Here is an 18,138-nt window from a genome sequence, read left to right on the forward strand (position 1 = left end):
TTTAGAATAACCAAAATATGAGAGGTTGGTTAAACCTTAAACTGAGAAGACGTAATATCAGAATAAGTAAAACTCGCTAAAGACACATTAGTTGTTAGGAAACAACAAGAGTCTGTCCAGAGAATAGATAGGGACAATTTAGTTAGGAAAAACCACTGGTAGAAAAATATGAAGAATCTACCAGAAGTTAAGGTAGAAACGAGAGTAGATGTGTGCAGCATAAGCCTGCACGAATAGCAGTTTCGAAAAATATACCAAATATTGGCAGTCAAGTTCCAAAACAATAAAATGCAAACATCACCAGAAACTCTGAACTTTGACTCCTTCAGTGGGTGGTTACCGTCAAGAGGCGAAACCAATCAGACTAATCTAGGGGTGGCACCGGAAGTAAGGAAAGCCACTCAAGAAGTAGTAGGATGTGTCTTAGAGAGTAGTTAAGGAGGAGCTAATTGAATCAGTTAGGTCCAAACTTCATTTGAACTCCTAGAGAAAATCAGTCAAGAACCAGACCTTATACGGGAAGGCTGTGTTCCTTCTCACTCTGTTCCAGTGTAGTGTAGTAGTGTGCATTGTGAACTTTGTACTTTATTTTAATTATAAGCAAATTAATTAAGTGGTGTTTAACTTGCCCAGAATCCGTGAGAGTACTCACACCATGAAAGCAAAGAAGAACCTCCTGAGAGACATGGCTAAAACGAAATAAATAATCTACAATGTTCCTATGAGAAAAGAAACTCAACTGTAGCAAGTGATAATTGAAGGTTAGCCCATATAACAAATAACCTTTCAAACATTACCCGTAGCCACGAAGAGAACCAGAAGAAGAAGAGAGAATAAGAACTCGTAGGTACGCAACGCAAACATAACGAAGAGAGTAATAAAAATATACACACGTAACATAATATCTCATTACAACTGTCTATACCTTAATATATATTATGAATCCTATGTATGCTAATGCCTCAAAGTAAGTTCCCATGACGGCAGAATACACATACAGAGTGAAGACTAACATTTAACAAAATGGTCCTTAGGTGAACGTGTTAAACAAGAGAGGTAGGAGTCGGAGGGCACAAAACCCCATCGCCCTGAGAACCAACCTGGTTCCCTGGCAAACAGACTTTTCCAACTGTTGCAGGCCAGTCCTAGACTCGGGCTACATACGGGCGAGGACACCGAAACCTTACCTCTACAAGGGGAATGCGAAAATGAATGTTCACTATGAGAGGGACTTGGAACGATTCCCTATCATAAATTTAGTCAAACCTTTAACAGATTCTAAAGGCTTACATCATGTTCAAGTTTCTCAATACGCTTTTCCAGAACGAAAAGGAGACTGCAAGTTGGAGCTAAGGAGGAAATGCCAGTCCCCAAGTTATTGGCAGACTTGGTTATCGGCGATACGGTTTTATGGGGCTTGTCTAGCGCCATAAAATCAGCGATTTATGGTGCCATAACAGGACAAGTTCCAGTTATCGGTGCCATAAGGGTGCTTATGGTGACGATAACTGGTTATCAGTGCCATAAGGGTGCTTATGGTGACGATAACTGGTTATCAGTGCCATAAGCACCATTATGGCCCCACAAATCACTGAGTTTCAGTTAATGACAGTTTTCGCTTATCGGCAACGCAATCCCCTGCCCCCCCCCCCCACCCCCCCCCCCCCCCCCCCCCCCCCCCCCCCCGTTTCAGTTAATAGCGATTTTTGCTTATTGCCACACCCCAGGGAATGGAACCCCCACCGATAACTGGGGACTGCCTGTACTAGAAACTATTAGCACTAGACCTAGCATAGGCTAAAACCATCGGGAGATTACAGCTACCTACAGACAAAGGCTCACCAGGAAGGGGACAAAAGGAAGCTTCATGCCCTCACCTAAGTAACTGTATCCACAATCTATCTGCTTCCCTTCTTTTCCCTTATCTGATACTTAAAGCATACGATCCTTAGGCCAATCCCTGCAGTGCTCACTCTGTACCCCTGCAGCTGCTACAAACATTATGCTGATCTACCTTAAGTTTAGGCATCCTGCTTACAAAGTAATCATTCCTACATAACCTAAAGTTAGTACTATATAGATTTGCTTCTGGTGGAAGACATTGTAGAATGATTAAAATCATGGTACTGTGACAGGAGAAAACAGCCAAAATTCACAAAATAACATCACATTCAAAACACACCTGGTGGAGAACAGGTGAACTAGACAGTCATCAGTGCAGCCATTTGATTTTTTTTATTTCAATGCCAACTCGCCTAATTGGCACGGAGATATAGCTAACTTTAACAGTGGGCAAGATTCATCTGAAATCAATAAAGGTTTCCACCTGCACAGGAACATTCTTTGCATATACAGGCAGTCCCCTGCTTACAAAGTTCTGAAGTTGACATTTTTCAATTATATTCACCAGAAATTATTTCCAGGTTTACGGTGCATGTTCCAGGGTTACGCTGCTTACAAAGCCAATCTGGCGGAAGAAATATGACTCCAAAAATACAAAATAATCAATATTTGAAGGTTTTCTTTATGAAAAATGCAATAAAAATGCAGTTTACATAGTTTTCAATACACCCAAAGCATTAAAAGTAAAGTTTTCTTGGGATTTTTGATGATTTTCTGGTGCTTACAAAGATTTTCGACCAACGACGTGTCTAAAGAAAGGAACACCCGTCGTAAGCCAGGGACTGCCTGTAACTTTTCTCATCACATATTAAACATTGATTAAAACCACAAGTTCTCAGCATTACTAAAAATAGACAAAATAACAATTTTAAGCGCCTAATTATGATTACCATTTAATGTTCATGATTAAACCACTCAAAAGCTTACTAATAAAGTATAATTACTTTTACCAGATACAATCTGAACCACTCAAGTCAAATAGTCACAGCTGATATCACTTACTGGAATTTTCTTCTGTGTGACACATACTGCTGTATCTTCCCCTTTACATGCTACTGATGTCAGACCACCTTGATTAATGGCTTTAAATGCATATTCTGAAAAAAAGAAAAAAAAGAAAATACATTCTTACTCAAATCACGTGCAACTGATTTGGAATAAATTTTCAAAAATTCCTTTAAACCAAGTGTCAATACACTGTCAATACAATATTTAAGTTATAAAAATATAATAGAGTAAATTAATTTCCAGATTATTTTATGAAAATTTCTACAACGTCAACTTGGTATGGACTACATAGTGCCTTCTTTAGTCGTACTTGTCTATTTGCCATTGTACGCTACATCTACAATCAAGCAACTTCTTAGCAGGTAATTGTTGATTTCCTGGATAAAAAAGGTTGAAATATCTGATGATAACCTAGTTATGAAGTTTTCATAATAAAACTAATATTGTAATACCTACCTGAACACCTGAATTAGCCCTGGTCACTGACCAGCCCGAACTATATCCCACATATTTACCCTTTAAGTGAGTAATTTAAACTGTCAGCATTACCAACGCCACATGTAAAATCTAGTCAAATGAGTTACCTGTGTTACCGTTGGCAACGCTGGTGCAAATACTGGCCACCACAGGCCCGTCTCCTCAATTGAATCATTCACTATCAAAATGAAGTGGGGAGGAGGGAGGGGATCATTCAGGTGTTCAGGTTAAGTATTACAATATTAGTTTTACTATGAAAACTTCATATTGCAATACACTCCTTGAATATCTGAATTAGCCCGATTAACAAAATTTAATGGAGATGAGATCAATCTAATTCAGCCCGACCTGTCCATGGAGCACACGCAGGGAACTCAAAATCAACCTACCATGTATATAGTGTATGTATGTAACCACACCTATTTATCTGTACCTTACTGTCAATGTCAAGTCCAAGGTACTGCCTGAGTCTGAAGAACCTCCCATGTGGTATTCTATACCTCTCATGAATGGAGGGGAAACGGTGAACCTCCCATGTGGCTATCTAGCCTCTCATGTACGGAGGGGTACGGAGGGGAAACAGTGAACCTCCCATGTGGCTATCTAGACTCTCATGTATGGAGGAGAAGTTGAGTGTGCAGGACCTTGCTACTGCTCCCTGGCACATATGACTTGTGCTAAAGAAGTTGTAGTTATTCCAACATGACCATCGGGATCTGCCTAACCTCAAGGGCCTAAAGGAACAAAACACTCAGTCTAAGCTTGACCAACAAAAACACTTTAGTTCATTTAGACTATCACTGACTACCAAAACTTCTGACATCCTAACAATAACAAGGTACAGTAACTATAAAACTCTAACAATAACAAGGTACAGTAACTATAAAACTAAGTCATAGCAACGACAGGACCCAGCGAGTAACCTTCTCTGAAGAAACTGAAAATCCCTAATGTAGAGCGTTGTGAAAATCCACACTGACCCTCAAATAACTGCCTACACGATCGCTGTCACCGAAAAATTCCTCCCAAAAGCCGAAGGGTAGCCATCCGCGATACTTTGTGCCCTGGAACGAAGCCCCAACTAGAAGGCTCCAAAAGTGATGAAGAGCCAACAGACGCTTGACTAAGAACCCTTCGCAGGAAGAAACTAACCACTTTGGAAATGGAACGAGATGGACACCTAGGGGAAACCAAATAAAGATTCTCGGACGAGGTAAAAGTTCCTCAGTATGTGACAAATAAACTTTGAGAGCTCGAACTGGACAGCAGCATTTGTGATCATCCCACGATGCTGCTGCAACTATTACGACACGAAATTGACTATTGAGGAGACATCTTGTTTCAAAAAGACTGTTGCCGAGTGTCTGGAAAGTGCAGAGGCAGATGATTTAACAAGAAATCCCTCCTCTCCTTGACAAGAACATCTCAACTCTCACATCATCCACATAGAGTGGGACAAGGCCTCCGACTGGCTGCAAAAGGTGTCTTCCAAATACCAGCCTAACGATCTGTAACCCCTACCACACGAATCAACAAAGGAACCCAAGAGAGAAGAGCCTCAACAAACTCGTAAACTGGAACTTGGACACTGGCAGAAAGGTTAACTGCTACCTCATACAGAACACACCCGATTAGAAGCAAGGTTGAATCCAGTCTAATCGGCCCAAAGTGATGCTAGCCTAGAGTCGTCTTCCCCAAAAACTGCCCGACTCAGTCGAAACCAGATCAGCTTAATTGATGTTTGAGAGACTACTGGTTTAGTTGAATACAATGTATCAAACATTGCTTGAATTAATTGTGAGATACCTCCGGAGCCTGGATTGCGGAAAGAGGGGATGGACAAAGTTCACCATCCATTTACACTTGCTTTCCTTCACCAAAGAAACAAAAACCCACAACTAACACCTGATTCTCTCTTCAAAGGTTATCGTCTGTCAGACCTGTCCAACTGAACCGGAACAGGAAACGGATAAAGGCCGAACCCCCTTAAGAGCAGCACTTACTGCACCTGGTTGCTTGATACCAAACCTGACATACATGATCCCATCATATCTGAGCCATCATCATCATGCTGGCCGGGTCTTATTTACTTGATATTTAATTGGTGAAACAAGAATACAATTACAACTCTAAGCATACCATTCAAAAGATTGAAGTTTCGTCAACATAATGTGATATATGAAAGCCACATACGAACTAAAATAAGCATGTGACGCTCTTCATAAAATATGTTTTCAAGGCAGTTTTGAAATCCAATATGGTGCCGATCGTGTGGTTGAACGGGTCTAGTCACGGACGGACACCATCTTTCCCAGCCTTCCCAGCACTCATTTGAACAATGTTAGCGTATACATGTAACGTTTATTGATCTTACTCAAGATTGCAGTTGTAATCAGCACAATAAAATAACATTTTTTTGCCTATATTAGTGAAAGTAGGGTAAACAACCATATGGCCTGGCTCAACTCACCAACGATCACGGCATGCCACCCTCCGAAAAAGTACTTATAATGCGTCCTGACACTGGAGATGGGCATCAGTTGCAACTTGTTGTTGGTGAGAGACAGAGCTAAAGACCTCTACTCTCCTTTTGAAGTACCGTATATTTCGGCGTATAAGTCGACCCTTTAACCCCAAAAAATCATGCCAAAATTAGGGGGTCGACTTATCTAACGGTAACAAAAAGTGAATCTTGATTATTTTGGCATATCGGTACAGGAATCCAGGCTTTACAGTTGGCTAATAACAATGACAGCCTTGTTGAGGTAACTATGTATGTAAATACCAGTATTAAAAACATTTCGCACAGTAATACGACAATAATAATACATTAGAACATCCATTACTTTAAATAAAATGAAAAAAATCAAAGTAACTTGAAGAAACCCCAATCGCACAGCAAGTGTAAACATTGCTTAGCCATTTGTAGTACCGTAACTAAGAAGGATGCGTTCACTCTGACAGTTTTGTATTTACCGGGGTATTGTTCAAAAACATTTATATATGGTATGAAATCTTTATTTATCACATAAAATAAAATAAAAAAAATTTGTATTTAATGGTAAATATGTATTTAAAATCCTTTTAACAACCCCAAACAAATCATTAACTTGAGTGGCAGTTTATACATACATATATACGTAAGCTGTTATGCAGCGTTAGTTAGCGCTTTGTTTGTTTACATTACACACGAGTAACGTATCTTTCGTTATATCATTTCTAATCCTATTTGCCAGTATCCATCTTTTATATATTACACAGATTTTTTAATATACCGAGTATATTACCAGTATTTCATATGGTAAGTAGAGCAACTTATGTACCGTAATAACATCCAGGTTATTTTATATGATACGTTTTACCCTGCTGCTTATTTTGAGCGTACGGTTGGCCTCACATTTTATAGGTCGACTAATATACCCGATATTAGTTAAAATCATAAAAATTTACTCAGAATTGGGGGGTCGACTTATCTTCCGGTCGACTTATACGCCGGAATTTACGGTAAGTATTTTCTCCAAAGTTAGAAATTAAGGCCAAATTTAAAGCATTAAACAGAGGGTAGTGAAAAGGGTGTCCAACGCAGTGCAAATCTCACCAAAACGCTTTCGAAATTTTTACTTACGCATAAATATTTTAGAAGATTGACCCCATCTCGATGTTTGCGGAGTCGCTTGTGTCAACAAACTTCATATTTCCTGTGATAAATCTGCACACCACTTGTACCCACAGGCGCTGGGGCACTTTCACCAGAACAATCGGAATACGGTCCCTAACCACAACATTTTTAAGGAAACTACAGTTTTGAAAGAAGACGACGACGAAGCGTGCACTAGATAATTATTTAAATAAATAATAAAACATCAATATTTTACAGGGGGGGAGGGTAGGTGGAGCTTTTAACGCATGTTCGTATCCATTTCTGGATAATGGAGTTTTTGTCTCTTGGTACAAAGACTCTTTATTCTTTACGATTAGTGATTCACGATACCCTTAGATTCACGATACCCTTATAAATTACGGCACTGGGTGTAATGCACTATAGGAAAATCTCGTTCTGATACGAGTGTTCATTACAGAAATAGGTATTGGCCAAAAACGTGCTTGCACTGTCTCTGAAACCCATAGTAGGTATGCTGCTTAGTTGCCAATCAAGTTTTTTGTAATCAAGTATTTTTTACAAGCTAGCTATTGAATAAATTTGTATCTTTCTCAATCAAAACACATGCCCCTCAATGCTAACTTTCCTCTTTTAACGACTTTCTGGACATTGCAAATTCGGCCCCATAATTTCTTAAGGTGCGAAAATAGAGGCCCACGGACCGAAAACAATTGCATCACACTACGGCGATAATCCAGCAGTAAAACATCTTCATAGGGTAAAAAACCGCATGGTACAGGGGTGGACCATGTACGATCAATGTGTACAACCCCAAGAAAAGTACATTATAACGCGTCCTGACACCGGAGTAGAGGTCTTTAGCTCCGTTTCTCACCAACAACAAGTCGCGTCTGATGCCCATCTCCGATGTCAGGACGTGTTATAATGTACTTTTTTTGGGGTTGTACACATTGATCGTACATGGTCCACCCCTGTACCATTCGGTTTTTTACCCTATATCCAAAAAGTAAATAATAAACATATATATGCACATTATGATTAGGGTAAAATATCACAGCAGGCCAAGCAGGCCACCTACAATCAACGCTAGCCACCCTCCGAAAAAGTACATTATAACGCGTCCTGACGCCGGAGATGGGCATCAGTCGCGACTTCTTGTTGGTGAAAAACGGAGCTAAAGACCTCTACTCTCCTTTCGAAGTAAGTATTTTCTCCAAAGTTAGAAATTAAGGCCAAATTTTAAGATTTAAACAGAGGGTACTGAAAAGGGTGGCTACGGCAGTGGAAATCTCACCAAAACGCTTTAGAAATTTTTACTTACAACTAAAAATGTTTCGAAGATTGACGCTATCTTGATGTTTACGGAGTCGCTTGTGTCAACAAACTTCCCATTTCATGTGCTAAATCTGCACACCACTTGTACCCATAGACGCTGGGGCACTTTCATCACAACAATCGTAAACCCACCTCTTACCAGCACTTATTCGTACTTATTCAAGGGGACTACGGCATTCTTTGCGGCGTTTTGCGCTCTTCAATTGTTTATCAGTGTTGTCAATTGGTAAGTGTTTACCCTCCAAACTAGGTATAAGACTTACACAAAACCGGGGAAATAAGTGAAATTAGCGTATCTATTTGTAGTATATATACATATTAGAGCAATTTTATCATTACTGCATTACTATGACAACTAGAATTCATCGAAACAGTTTGTAAATGCATCGGCGTATGTGTGACGCTCCACTAGATTGGCAACGATGACCCATTTTTCCTCACTGTCGTCTGCTCGTAAGTATACATCCGAAACATTTGTAATTTTGGGGGTTAATTTTGGTTGCAAAAAGGGATAATGGACATGAATTAAATAAACATTTTGAAGTAGAGTTAAACTAAATATTGAGTAAAGTAAACAATTAAGGGAATAAAGCTTTGCATCTCATAATCAGTGTTGTCGTCTGCTGCTCGTAACTTTGTTTACGAAGTGAGTGCTTAGGAAACACGAACAGCAATGTGGTTAGAGTGCACTGTGGAGTGAATTAAGACCAAAATGTGTATAATTACAATCAAATAAGCACTGTGGAGTTTCAGTTGTGATGGCAGTAAGGATAAAACCACTGATTACAAGGTAAGAATGAAATTCAGTTCAACCATAACCCCGGAATAACAAGTTTCATACTTTCACTAATATAGGCAACAAAATGTTGTTTTATTGTGCTGATTACAACTGCAATCTTGAGTAAGATCAATAAACGTTACATACATACGCTAACATTGTTCAAATGAGTGCTGGGAAGGCTGGGGAAAGATGGTGGCCGTCACTGATGAGAACCGTCCATGCAAAACGTAGCCGCCATATTGGATTTCAAAACTGCCTTGAAAACATATTTTACGAAGAGCTCACATGCTTATTTTAGTTCGTATGGGGCTTTCATATATCACAATATGTTGACGAAACTTCAGTCTTTTAAATGGTATGCTTAGAGTTGCAATTGTATTCATGTTTCACCAATTAAATATCGAGTGAATAAGACCCGTCCACCGTGATGAGGGTTGGCCTGTCGTGATATTCTACCCTATACCAATTACATGAAGAGCTGATAATCTGCATAAATAACTGGTAAACTGTTCTGCAAGAAAGTTAAGTAAAGCAATTATTTACAATAAGTATGAAAGTCAAGATGTCGTGACGTCATAATACAGGACTTAAAAGAACGTTCTAGCCTAATTCCAAAAAATTATTACTTAAATTTGAGTCAGAATCGAGTTACTTTTTCAATAACGAATATTTCAAATTAATCATCATAAATATGTAAAATTTTGATGTTTTATATACTATTTAAAAAATTATTGAAGTGCACTCTTAGTCGTCTTCTACCAAAACAGTTGTTTACTAAAAAACAAGCCGATGAGAAACCGTTTTCTGATTGTTGTGATGAAAGTGCCCCAGCGTCTGTGGGTACAAGTGGTGTGCGGATTTATCACAGGAAATGGGAAGTTTATTGACACAAGCGACTCCGCAAACATCGAGATGGCGTCAATCTTCTAAAATATTCAAGGGTAAGTAAAAATTCCGAAAGCGTTTTGGTGAGATTTGCACTGCGTTGGGACACCCTTTTCACTACCCTCTATTTAATGCTTTAAATTTGGCCTTAATTTCTAACTTTAAAGAAAATACTAACTTCGAAAGGAGAGTAGAGGTCTTTAGCTCCATTTCTCACCAACAACAAGTCGCGACTGATGCCCATCTCCGATGTCAGGACGCGTTATAATGTACTTTTTTGGGCATTATTCACGCTGATCGTACATGGTCCACTCTGTACCCTGCGGTTTTTTACCCTAGTACTAGGTAGTCCACTTGGTTGTTTACCCTACCTAGTAGGTATCATGGAATAGTGTTAAGGCAACATATTGGAAAAATTTACAATTCTACTGTTTGGCGAGAAATGAATTAATCAAGAATTTCCTGATGATTAAATGAGTGGTCAAAGATCACCTAAAGGGGTTTGAGGAAGCCGAGTGATCCGGTACCAGCAGCGTATCCTACTGCCACTTTGATTTCTAGTTTATTAGCAGTTGCACATACGATATTTATAACTGTCATGACAAAAATACTGTATCAATCTTTAATAGACTTACCGACTTGATACAATCGGCCCTCGGGCGAAAATATAGTTATATGCCGGTCAAATCCTGCAGAGGTTCCTCTACTCATTTTGGATGACGTGAAGTTCTGTTGTTACCGTAGTGGAGGCAGACAGCGAACCGTCGACTTCCATTTGTTTGATTACAGCACTAGTTGTCGGATAAAACTCTTACTAACAACAGGCATATCAAAACTTCAATTTTACATAATACATTTTTTCTTATTATAATAAAATGAATCCATAATTTTGTTGGTTATATGCCTTCATGTTAAATAAAAACGCTCATCGACGAGAATTTTACGAACAAAAAAACACATCCGATAAACAAACATTTAAGTTTAGGAGCGTTGTTTAAGAGTCTTTTTATATAGATATAGTCTTTCTTGCAATAAAGAAATATTAATTTCCATATTATTAATTAGAATATTAAAATAATGTAATAACTTAAATAAAAGCTGATTTTTTAGTATTTTAAGAAAAATTATTAGTCCCTGAGAAATAAGTCTGATAGAAAATAAAAGGAAACGCTACCAGTGCAGTCACTATGAGAATCTGTTTTAAACGATAGACTACTTATGAAGTCAACGGTTTGCTTGAAAGTAAACACCAGTAGAAATTCGTCGTCTTAGGATATATTTATCACATAATACTGTGTAAAAGCGTTACAAGACTAAATAACCCGCAATTCTTTATCGATTTGGCGAAAAGGAGGTATTAATAAAAGCTATGAACCCACATAAAATTCACCCTAAAGTCAGGGAAGCAATTACACACACACACACCACACACACACACACACACATATATATATATATATATATATATATATTATATATATATCGAGCTACAATGTCCTTTAATATCTAATTCGCTCTACCTCGGAATTAATATATTTTCATATATGCTTAACCGAAGGGGAATTTTTTTTCTCGATAATAGATTTGCCTGGACCAGGGCGCGAACCTATGGATCCTTTCAAACCCAGGAACGTCAGTGAAGCTTTTCCTACTACACCACCGCGAGAGGTTAAAAGTTCATGTCGCCTCTCACCCTCATATACCTTTCGCGCGCAGGTAATTAGTTGTTGGTTTGGAGACAACATCAACCCACCTCGACTCCGGTAGTGTTTGTAGTGCTTTTGACAGCACGTAGCCAATCTATAAGTCATATCACATTTCCGTGATTCATATACATATATTGAGCTACAATGTCCTTTAATATCTAATTCGCTCTACCTCGGAATTAATATATTTTCATATATGCTTAACCGAAGGGGAATTTTTTCTCGATAATAGATTTGCCTGGACCAGGGCGCGAACCTATGGATCCTTTCAAACCCAGGAACGTCAGTGAAGCTTTTCCTACTACACCACCGCGAGAGGTTAAAAGTTCATGTCGCCTCTCACCCTCATATACCTTTCGCGCGCAGGTAATTAGTTGGTTTGGAGACAACATCAACCCACCTCGACTCCGGTAGTGTTTGTAGTGCTTTTGACAGCACGTAGCCAATCTATAAGTCATATCACATTTCCGTGATTCATATACATATATCGAGCTACAATGTCCTTTAATATCTAATTCGCTCTACCTCGCGACATGAACTTTTAACCTCTCGCGGTGGTGTAGTAGGAAAAGCTCACTGACGTTCCTGGGTTTGAAAGGATCCATAGGTTCGCGCCCTGGTCCAGGCAAATCTATTATCGAGAAAAATTCCCCTTCGGTTAAGCATATATGAAAATATATTAATTCCGAGGTAGAGCGAATTAGATATTAAAGGACATTGTAGCTCGATATATGTATATGAATCACGGAAATGTGATATGACTTATAGATGGCTACGTGCTGTCAAAGCACTACAAACACTACCGGAGTCGAGGTGGGTTGATGTTGTCTCCAAACCAACTAATTACCTGCGCGCGAAAGGTATAGAGGGTGAGAGGCGACATGAACTTTTAACCTCCTCGCGCGGTGGTGTAGTAGGAAAAGCTTCACTGACGTTCCTGGGTTTGAAAGGATCCATAGGTTCGCGCCCTGGTCCAGGCAAATCTATATCGAGAAAAAATTCCCCTTCGGTTAAGCATATATGAAAATATATTAATTCCGAGGTAGAGCGAATTAGATATTAAAGGACATTGTAGCTCGATATATGTATATGAATCACGGAAATGTGATAGACTATATATATATATATATAATATATATATATAGATATATATATATATATATATATATATATATATATATATATATATATATACTACTGTTTTGGTAATACAATTAATTCCCCTCAGAAACTGTGTATAATAATGTAAAATGTATATTTTTTTGTTCAGATTCCCATATTTAAAGATAATTATGTTCAAATAATGTATAATTCATTGTTAAAAAAGAACTTAAAGGCAGAGAGAGAGAGAGAAGGTAGCGTAAGATGAGCAAAGAGAGGTTGCTCTGTTCGAGCAATAGGAGGTTGTTATTCCCAACTTGAAAATGGTTGAGCTAGCTAATTTTTTTATGTATACCCATCAGTTCAGGATGCAGCTGGGGATATTATGAGTAGACTTGTGCAAATTGTGATACAAGCTTGAAACTTGGGACACTGATTGTGTAACCTGTAAATTGCAAAATTCGGGTCCTGGCTAAAAAAAAAAAAAAATTTCAAGATGGCCATTCCTTTTTTCAAAATGACATCGTTCACAAATGTTCTCATGGCAAGTATCATCATTGTTGTAAATTTATTTTGTACATATCTATTTTCTAACTTTAACAAAGTCACTGCTAAGAGCTACAAATCACTATACTCCATTTTCTTTAGTGAACTAAACAAAATTTAAATACTGTATCTTAAATACTCTGATTAATTTTACTTAGCTTAAAAATGTGATAGATTGATTTAATAAAACAGATTTAACTGTCCTTTCAAATTAGTTAAATAGTTTATTTAATTGATTTAGGGAGTGATAAGAACCAATGACTTGACATACGCTTTTTGTTTTGTGGCTATAGGCCGAGCGTGGGAGTTTTAGGCCTTGTTTAAACAGACAGCATGGCAGACGCACACCAGCTAGTTTCGTTATCTTCTACTTGAGTATAATTTACATAGTGTAGGGCTGTAGAACTTAATAACCCGTAAGAAAATTGGTTTGTATGATCTTGTGAGGACTGAGCCAGATAAGGAGAGAGCTCTAACTAACTTTATTCCATGTTGTTGTTTAAGATTAAGCTGGCCTTGTGCCAGCACGGGCTTTTGCTCCTAGAGCAGCCCGTATATTTTATTCCAAAGAGATGGTTGTACATAAGGCGGCGTGTGGACGGGAATGTAGTGTCCGTCACGCATGCACATACAAACATAAACAAAATGGGACAGAGCCCCTGCTGTGATTGTGTTTCTTCACAGCCGAAAATACACATACCTATATTTTGGTGTAGAGGAAGCTTATTCCCATGATGTGTACATTGGCAGAAAGGCCGTGAATCGTTCTACATTTTAGCATATACTAAGAAAAGGACATATACAGAGATGAAAAGGTATTTACAAGGAAGGGCGAATATTGAGTACACATGTCATCCTTGCAAATACTCCCCCTCCCCCAAGACGATGAATGAGTGGTAATCGTTGGCTGATGGTCAGTGGAATCTTGCAGGGGGCTGGAGGAGTCCATTTTTCAGTGATGACATTTGTCGGGGAACGTCTTCTGGGTCCTCATTGTCTGGCGAGCTGGGAAGCAGGATGCCGCCCCTGGTGGTGGACCTAGGGGGTTCAACTGCTTTCCTTGGGCGGCCCTGGTGATATCTTAGGCCACTGGAGGGCTCTGGCGGTGCTGCGTTCTGAGGTGGAGTTCTGCAAGGGCCTTCTGCGGGGTTGTCTTTTTGGAATGATGGTGGGTTTGAGGTGGTCGATTGAGACCCAGTCCTTGCGGCCGCCGATCAAAACGAGGAACGCCTTCTCCTCCCGGCGGATGACTCGATGTGATCCCCGGTAGGGCCTTGTCAAGGGCGGGTGAGTGGTGTTGTTTCTTATGAAAATGGATTTGCAGGAGTCCAAGGCACTCGGGCGGAACTGCTTCCTCCTATCGGTATAGGTCTCCCGGCAGGGGATGAACTTTTGGGCGGCTGTCAGGAGTCTTGCCAAGGGGATGTTAGGGTCATCGCTGTCGGTGGGGAAGAATTCGCCTGGCACTGTCAGGGCCTCACCATAGACTTTCTCTGCCAGAGATGGGTCGCCGCTGGCTCTTGGGGTGGTGTGGAGGCCGAGGAGGACCCACAGTAGTTGTTCCCTCCAGTTGGGGTCTACGCAGTGTGCCATCAGGGAGGCCTTGAGGGAGCGGTGGATTCTCTCCACCATGGCGTTGGCTGCGGGGTTGCAGGACGTGGTGGTGTGGTGCTTAGTCCCCATCAGGCATGCCAGGCAGTCCAGAGTTCTGAGGTGAAGGCAGGTCCCCAGTCTGTCGTGATGTTGTCTGGCATTCCGAAGCGGCTGATCCAACTGGACAGGAGGGCTTTGGCACAGGTGTCTGCAGTGGCAACTGACAACTGAGTGGCCTCAGGCCATCTGGTAGACTGGTCAATCACTGTCAGGAGATATCTGGCACCCTTGCATGGGGGGAGGGGCCTGACGACATCGACATGAATGTATCTGAATCTTCACCTGGGCTGAGGGAGGGAGCCTATCCCTGATTCGGTGTTCCCTCCTGTCTTGCTGCTCTGGCTCATGATGCAGTTCCTGGCCCACTCCTGGGAGTCCCTCTTGATGTCATGCTACACGAACTTTAGCATTGTCTTGGAGGGGCTGATGGGGATTTCCTCCCAATGGAGAGCAGTAATGGCGGTCCGGTAGGCTTGTACTTTGGGGTCGGAAGCTTGCTCACGCGCTAGATCCAAGTAGTCTTCGCTGAGGTTAAGGGATTTTATCTTGACCCTTGAGAGGGCGCCTGCTACAGGGTTTCTTCTGTTGGGGACATATTCAATTGAGCACCCGAACTCAGAGACGGCCGCGAGGTGACATTGCTGCCTTGCGGATCAAGCGTCGCCTGCCTTGACAAAGGCGTGGACCAACGGCTGGTGGTCTGTCCTTATGGTGAATGGGACGCCTTCCAGAAGATACTTGAAGTGGCAGACGTCCTGGTATACAGAAAGGAGCTCATGCTTAAAGGTGCTGTAGTGGGTCTTGGTGGGTTGCAGCTTCCTACTGAAGAAGGCTAGCGGCGTTGTGACCCGTTGACCAACTGTTCCAGGACAGCACTGCATGCAATGTTGCTGGCATCGGTGTTGAGTGTCAGGGGCACGTCAGGGTCCTGGTGAGCCAGGGTGGTGGATCTGCTGAGGGAAGACTTAGTGCAGTCGAAGGCGAGCTGCTGGTCTTCTCCTCACACCAGCTTCTTTGGTTTGCCCTTCAGGACCTCAGTCAAAGCGCACATGATGCGGGCGATGTCAGGGATGAACCTTTGGGTACAGTTCACCATCCTGATGAGCTCTAGGAGGGCCTTGATGGTTGTCGGTGTCAGGAACTTCTCAACTGTCATGGGATGAACTCCTGCTGAGGTGATCTTGTGGCCAAGGAAATCTACCTTCTCCATGCTGAAGGTGCATTTATCAAAACGGACGACAAGTCCGTCCTTCTGCAGGCACTTGAGGACGGCCCAGACATGGTTAGGTGCTCCTCCGGCGATCTAGAAAATATACGGATATCGTCCACATAGCAGATGCAGAAAGGTAAATCGCCGAGAATGCTGTCCATGAGGCATTGGAAGGTGGCTTTGGCATTCTGCAGGCTGAAGGTGGAGTAGGCAAACACAAAGGACCTGAAGAGTGTGATGATCGCTGTCTTCAGAATGTCATTGGGATGGACGGGAACCTGAAAGTATGACTTTAATAGATCAATTTCGGAGAAGATCTTGGCTCTGTGGAGAGGCCCGGTGAGGTCCTGCATGTTCAGCAGGGGATAGCTATCAGGCGTGGTGATGAGGTTCAGGCGACAGTATTCACTGCAGGGCCTCCATGTACTGTCTGCCTTCTTCACCATGTGGAGGGAAGATGCGGCTTTTCAGCAGATACCCATCTTTTCCATTTCCGTGAACGCGGTCTTGGCTTCCTGCAGGAGCTGCGGTGGGACTTGGCATGCATCCGGGGGTGGGGTTGGGGGCCTTGGTGTCGATATAGTGATATACATCGTGTTTTGGCGCGGCCCCGGCCACCTGGTGAAGCTCAGGGAGGATGACATCTGGGAACTCTTGTAGGAGGGAGGCATATCTGTAGGGGAAAACAGAGCAGATGGTGGGCGCCCTGGATCCTGTGGTGAGTGGGCAGGAGAGGCAGGTCTCAGTGTTGAGGAGGCGTTGGCGGGCCACGTCTACTAAGAGCCCATGGTGGGCTAGGAAGTCCACCCCCAGGAAAGGAATCCGTATGTCGGTGATGATGAAGGGCCAGGTGTAGGTTCGGCCCAGGAACGTGATGGTCCTGGTCCTGGTGCCGTAGAGTGGATTGGGGTTCCATTGGCAGCTACAAGGGCATCCGGGCATGGCTGCGATCCTCTGCCGATGGAGGGAACACCAACTGCATAGAACCAGTGTCAACCAACATCCCATGGCCGGAGATGGTGTCTGATGTAAAATCCTCTGGGGTGGGACTTCATTACTGCCACTGCCAGGAGGAGCAGCGTTGGGCGTCACCTCCTTCGTCTTCTTGAAGGCGTGAATGAGCAGGGGTGCTGGCACTGCTTTGCCTCACTCCTGAACTTGTGGTGGAAGTGGCACCAGCTGGTGTCCTGGCGGGGCTGTGGGGTTTTCCTCCTCAGGAGAGCTGCACTGATCCCGGCCTCCTCGGACTTCTCCTGCTGCAGGCCGTTGGCTGATGGTGGCAAGTCTCATGGGCCGGGTGGTGGTACCTGTGGCGAGAGCTTGCAGGGAAATGCTGCTTCAGGAGGTCTACCTCCTTCCTGCGGCCTTGGGGGTCCACCTCCGGCAGTAGTACCAGGTTCTGGAGCTTATGCCAGGCTAGTCACGTGTCCCCAGTGGTCATTGGGTTGGCCACCAGGTTGAAGATGTGGGAGGCCCACTTGGGGACTGGGAGGGAGAAGGCCTGGACGAGCTGGGTCTTCAGGCCTTCGTAGGGCAGCTCGCCGGGTTGGCTGACCATCCATGGGGTAAGGCAGTTAAATACGTCTTCTGGGAAAGTTGCGGCGATGAGGTCTGTCTTGGCTCCCTCCCTGGTGATCCCATGGATTTGGAACTGGATCTCCGTGCGGTGTAGCCAGGCTGCGACGTTCTGTCTGGAGAAGGGCAGCAGCTGGATGGAGTGGGGCTCCGACGGCACGGCGGCGGTGAGTAAGGAACCACTTGAGGAGGGAGGGAATGGATTGAGCGGCGGGAGGGCAACGGGCAGCTCCCAATTTTGAGGAGAGTTCTCTGTGGCCAAACCGTGAAGACAAATGCCAAAACACTCCTGTAGGGGACGAGCCATTTTGAGTCCGCTAATGGTGTCATGGTCAAC

The 18,138-nt window shown here is 42.4% G+C and overlaps 1 protein-coding gene across 1 annotated transcript in view; it reads right to left on the reverse strand.

Moving 5' to 3' along the window:
* The window catches only part of LOC135225782 (proteasome subunit alpha type-6-like), an 80,779-nt gene extending 69,976 nt beyond the window's left edge, over nucleotides 1–10,803 (reverse strand). Inside the window, exons 1-2 of the mRNA XM_064265249.1 lie at nucleotides 10,646–10,803; nucleotides 2,905–2,999 (exon numbers count right to left, since the gene is read on the reverse strand). Of these exons, the coding sequence (XP_064121319.1) occupies nucleotides 2,905–2,999; nucleotides 10,646–10,721 (171 nt within the window). The 5' untranslated portion in view covers nucleotides 10,722–10,803. The remainder of the gene's footprint in view (nucleotides 1–2,904; nucleotides 3,000–10,645) is intronic.
* Nucleotides 10,804–18,138: the final 7,335 nt, after the last annotated feature.

The sequence above is a fragment of the Macrobrachium nipponense genome, chromosome 13 (genome assembly GCF_015104395.2).
Source record: "Macrobrachium nipponense isolate FS-2020 chromosome 13, ASM1510439v2, whole genome shotgun sequence".
Taxonomy (NCBI): domain Eukaryota; kingdom Metazoa; phylum Arthropoda; class Malacostraca; order Decapoda; family Palaemonidae; genus Macrobrachium; species Macrobrachium nipponense.